This window comes from Hipposideros armiger, unplaced genomic scaffold, assembly GCF_001890085.2.
Source record: "Hipposideros armiger isolate ML-2016 unplaced genomic scaffold, ASM189008v1 scaffold_138, whole genome shotgun sequence".
Classification (NCBI taxonomy): Eukaryota; Metazoa; Chordata; class Mammalia; order Chiroptera; family Hipposideridae; genus Hipposideros; species Hipposideros armiger.
Genome location: NW_017731488.1, coordinates 3,833,280 through 3,838,039, shown reverse-complemented (window position 1 = coordinate 3,838,039; position 4,760 = coordinate 3,833,280). Strand labels below are relative to the sequence as shown.

General features: G+C 46.2%; 1 protein-coding gene across 1 annotated transcript in view; it reads left to right on the top strand.

Annotated features, from left to right (window-relative positions):
- DNAJC8 (DnaJ heat shock protein family (Hsp40) member C8) overlaps nucleotides 1-4,050 on the top strand; it is a 25,744-nt gene extending 21,694 nt beyond the window's left edge. Inside the window, exons 8-9 of the mRNA XM_019650120.1 lie at nucleotides 364-439; nucleotides 3,217-4,050. Of these exons, the coding sequence (XP_019505665.1) occupies nucleotides 364-439; nucleotides 3,217-3,339 (199 nt within the window). The 3' untranslated portion in view covers nucleotides 3,340-4,050. The remainder of the gene's footprint in view (nucleotides 1-363; nucleotides 440-3,216) is intronic.
- The last annotated feature ends 710 nt before the right edge of the window (nucleotides 4,051-4,760 follow it).

Sequence of the window (4,760 nt, the reverse complement as noted above, 5' to 3'; positions counted from 1 at the left end):
ACCTCTGCTATTGTAATAGTGATTCTGCTGAAAGGTGGCCTGGGTTCTTGAGGTAGCTTTGTCAGTGGCTGAGCCTAGAGCCTTCTGTTAGTGTTGGCGGGGCTTTGGGGATCTTATCTGTCTGTCTGTGTAACAGGGGAATTTATCTCTTGCCCAACAGCCCTGCCTACAGTCTCATCTGCATGCTTTAGAATAAGACATTCATGAAAGTACTTTGAGCCCTTTCCAGACAGCCATCTTTGGAGAACCCTAGGGATCCGATTTCCTTTATATGCTTGCTTCTGTGGGGAGATGCCTTAACTTGTATGGCTAACGCAGTCTCTTAAGGATCATATAAATACTATGGTCTGGTTTTTCCCCTAGGAAGCGACAAAGGGAAGAAGAGATCGAAGCTCAAGAAAAAGCCAAACGGGAAAGGGAGTGGCAGAAGAACTTTGAGGTAAATTTCCAAGGTGGCCAGGGATTCTTATTCCAGAGTAAGAAAACTTCCCAGCATAGAAACAGGGTTCTCAGGGCATTTCCAGGACTGACTGGGGCAGATAGGGAAATGGGGCGGGGCAGGTGGGGATGAGCGGGAGCCTCGGAGCCTGAGGTTGAGTTTGGCTCAGCCACCTGTAAGCTCTGTAGCCTTGGCGAGGGCAGCGAGGATCCCTGCATGGTGGGTGGTTTAGAAACTGTGGTATGTGAGCTGCCGAGTGGGCTCAAGAAAAGTGGTCTGCACATTTGACTTAGGGAGTGAACGTGGAGTTGTGCCATACCCTACTGAGAGGTCTCAGTAGAAAGTGAGCTTCCTTCCCCACCCCTACTTCCAGCTCTAAGAAGACTCTTTCAGGAACTTCTGACAGTGGATCTGAGACCAGATGGGCTCGAGAGATTACAAATGACTCATAAAAAGAAAATTTGTTTAGCTCTCCTCCCAAAAGAAAGAAAGAAACAAACAAACTGAGTTTTTGTGACCCCGGTGTCCTGCCTGCAGAGAGACTTACAGCTTTTGAACTTGACTTCTCTTTAACACCCTAGTTACAGCCTTCAGATGCTTAGCTAGTACTCTGAATTGAGCAACATTGGGTCTGTCTGCCATAGCATTTAGGTCTCAGCAGGGATTGGCTGACCAGAGTTGATGACTTTGTTTCTGTCCCACTGCTTGTATGAAAAGAGAGAAAATGAGTAGGCACCCTAATAAGGAGGAAGATATCCTAGGGGCCCCCTCAGCACAGTGCTGGCTTTGAGCCTCCTTCCACGTTTTTTTTTGAAGATTTTATTGGGGAATTGGGGGAGGGGAACAGCATTGGGGCATCGGGGGAAGGGGAAGGGGAACAGACGAGTTGCTGTCCTTTTTGTTCTTCAGTCTAGTTGTGGAGGACGTTGCTTCACTGGCCCATGTTGGTATTATCATTGCGCTCTTCCCGGATGAGGCAGATCAGTCGCCGGCCTCTGGACGGCCGCTCATGGCGGCTCTTGGCAGCTCACGCCGGCTGCCAGTCGCTCATGCTGGCTGCCGGCTACACACGGTAGCTCACGCCAGCTCACTGCAGCAGGGGCTGCAGCCTACGCCGTCGCTGGTGAATCATGGCAGCCCAGGTCCAGGTCGAGCTGCTGCTTACCATCTTAGCTGTAGAGGGTAGTGTCACTGGCCCTCATATGGGATCCGAACCCTGGCCCTGCTGCTCAGAGCTGGTGTCCCAAGCCAGCTCTTAACCAACGCGCCACTTGGCCGGCCCTCCTTCCATGTTTTGGGGGGAAGGAAAGGTGCGGTGGAAAGAGTGGCTGCACTGTGGCCAGCTGCATGACTCTGAGAAAATGACTCAGCCTCTCTGAGCTTGGTGTTGTCGTCTGTGAAATGCTGGTGGCACTACACACACCACAGGCAGCTTTTTGTAAGGATTAGAAATAGCATATGTGAAATGTCTAGCCCAGAAGTCCCCAACAAATGGTGGCCTCCTTGTTGTGATGAGTTTTACTCATGTTCTCCTTCTCCTCCCACCTGCGGCTGGCTTCTCCTGCCTTCTAGGGGTGGTATGATACTTTCCTGGGCCCATGGACATGGGAGGAAAGCTCTGCTGTGTTCTACTCTTGGATTATTCCTGAGGGCTGAGCTGGGCTACAGGGGGATGGCAGAGCACAGTCAGGCCCTTCCTCTCATTAACTACCGTATTTTGCCATGTATAATGCGCTCCCGGGTATAGGGGGAACCCACGTTTTTGGCTCAAACTTTCAGGGAAAAAAGTCTTTCATTTTAATTTTTTAATTCAAATTTTTATTTGTTTACATTTAGGTACTTGTTTTTGGTATTATAAAGGAATTTTAGCATTTATTTTTTAACATATTATGGTACAAGAAATTTTATGTAACCAATAATTACAAAACAGAACAGATACAGTAAGTCCCCGACTTACGAATGAGTTCCGTTCCAGGAGAACGTTTGTAAGTTGGATTCGTTCGTAATTCCGACAAAGTGAGTCTTATACACCTTTGACACAAATATACAATGTAAAGCCAGTGGTTGAATGATTCATGTTATAAGAACAAGTGACATCTACCATTTTTTTGCCTCGGTCCAGTCTCTCAATTATTTTCACTTTTGTTTCCGTGGTTGTTGCTTTGCACTTCCCAGCAGTCCCCTCCACATCACCACTGCTTTCCCTCTTGCTTCCGGACATCCCGGGCTCTGATTGAGCACTGTACTACTGTACACTATCGCACTGGACAGTAAGCACACAGCAGCACAACTGTGACAATGTCCAGCAGACACGTGAGTTACTTCCGTGATTTGTTTGCATCTACGAATGTTTGTAATGCGAGGTCCATTTGTATCTGTGAAAGTTGGCAACTCGAATGTTCGTAAGTCAGGGACTTACTGTACAAGGTACAAGAAATTTTATGTACCACTAACAAATTCACGATATTTACGCATCATAGAAGGCCAACAACTCTTTGTTGTTGTTGCAAGTTCGTTGTTCAACAAAGTTCAACAAAACCGATGATCCTATTCCAGGGTATTATTTTGCATATGGATATCGTTATTGATTTCTAGTGTTACACTTTTAACTCATAGGCATAAATAAAAGAATTAAAAACATTTATATAGATACAGAATTATTACCACCCATGTATAACACACTTCCTTATTTTTCCCTCACAAATTTGGGCAAGAAAGTGTACATTATAACGACAAAATATGGTAGTTTTCTCACCACAGACCTCTTTTGCTCTCAGGAAAGCCGAGATGGTCGTGTAGACAGCTGGCGAAACTTTCAAGCAAACACAAAGGGGAAGAAAGAAAAGAAGAATCGGACCTTCCTGAGACCACCAAAAGTAAAGATGGAGCAACGTGAGTGACCTCCTGGGGTCACAGCCACAGAACCTTCCCCCAGATGTCTCCCCTCTTGCTTTGAAGGACTCATTCTTCCCTCCCATTTCCACCCCAACATAGAGTAGTATTTGCTTTTTAGTCCATTTTGTTTTCAATACGATTTAATATCAATCAGAGTAATTCTTTTGTACATTGAAATAAGGGGCTCGGTTTAAAAAGAAACCTTCCCCCACCTCCTACCCCCCGGGCCAACCAGGATTGGAAGGTGCCACCATTGGTGCTGCCTTCTCTTCCCACAGCCTGTAACTTAATGTTTTGTACTTCACTGAATTGTGATGGTTAGAAACTTCGTGTATAGTTTGTGGAAATCATTCAATTAAACATATTGCTTAAAATGGTGTTGCTGTGACTTCAGAGACAAGCCTGGGGCTACCTTAGGAAGCCCCTTTGCTTCAGTGTCTTGCTTCTGGGTGTGGCATCCTTTGAAGCCCCACATCAGACAGGGAAGGCAGTGGGCACACAGACAATTGCTCGATGCCCCAACTTCCCATGGCGTTTGGCATGTGCTCTTCCGTCTGACTGATCAGTCCGCGTGGCATGAAGCTCCGAGCCACCCAAACCTGTTCACTTTCCAAAGAGCTAGCTGTCCTCCATCCAGTACATCTAGTAGCTGTCTTCGCCTGTCTGCATTCATTAGTGGTGATATTCTGTATGTGTAATAAATTTTTATACCCTAACCTTTGATTTTGTCTTCTTCAGGTATTGTTCCAAGGTGGGTTCCTTACCTGGCTTGGCCCAGCCCTGAAATGCTTTGGAGTTCTGGCTCCCTACCACATATTTGCTAAACTTTATTTATCTACAAAATGGGAATATTGGTTACTGTGGCCGTTTTTAGGGAGGCGTAGCCATGGCACATATAAGGTACCTTCACAGTGCTCGGTATTGCCAATATCATTTCTGTGTTAAATGAAGACACTGATTATTTTGAGGATTAAATGAAATAATGTGTGGAAGTACACAGCTTATCGTATATACTCAAATGTGCTGCTGGCCATGAGAGACAGGATCAGCCCTGGGGAGGGACATACGATGAGAAATAGAAAGACAACACCTAAAATGTGAAGACAGGAGAAACTGGGTGACTTGGAACTAGACTTTTTATAGTGTTTTGTAGATGAGTAAAGAGGAACAATAATCACAAGGCACAGTGTCTTGTAGTGTCAAGAGATACTGCAACTTTGATTTGCTTCCTTATGGGAGGGGACAGAAGCTTGGGTGTCTCACTGTCTTTCCAGGTGCAGCTGAGCGTATCCAGACTACAGATGAATTCAAACCCAGGGGATCGCTGGGGGTGGCTCTAGTTAAACCTGGACCAAGGCAGAGCGAGGGAACTGTTGTCCCCCAGCAGAGTGATACATGTCACAAGGTCATGCAGACTCTTGTGCCA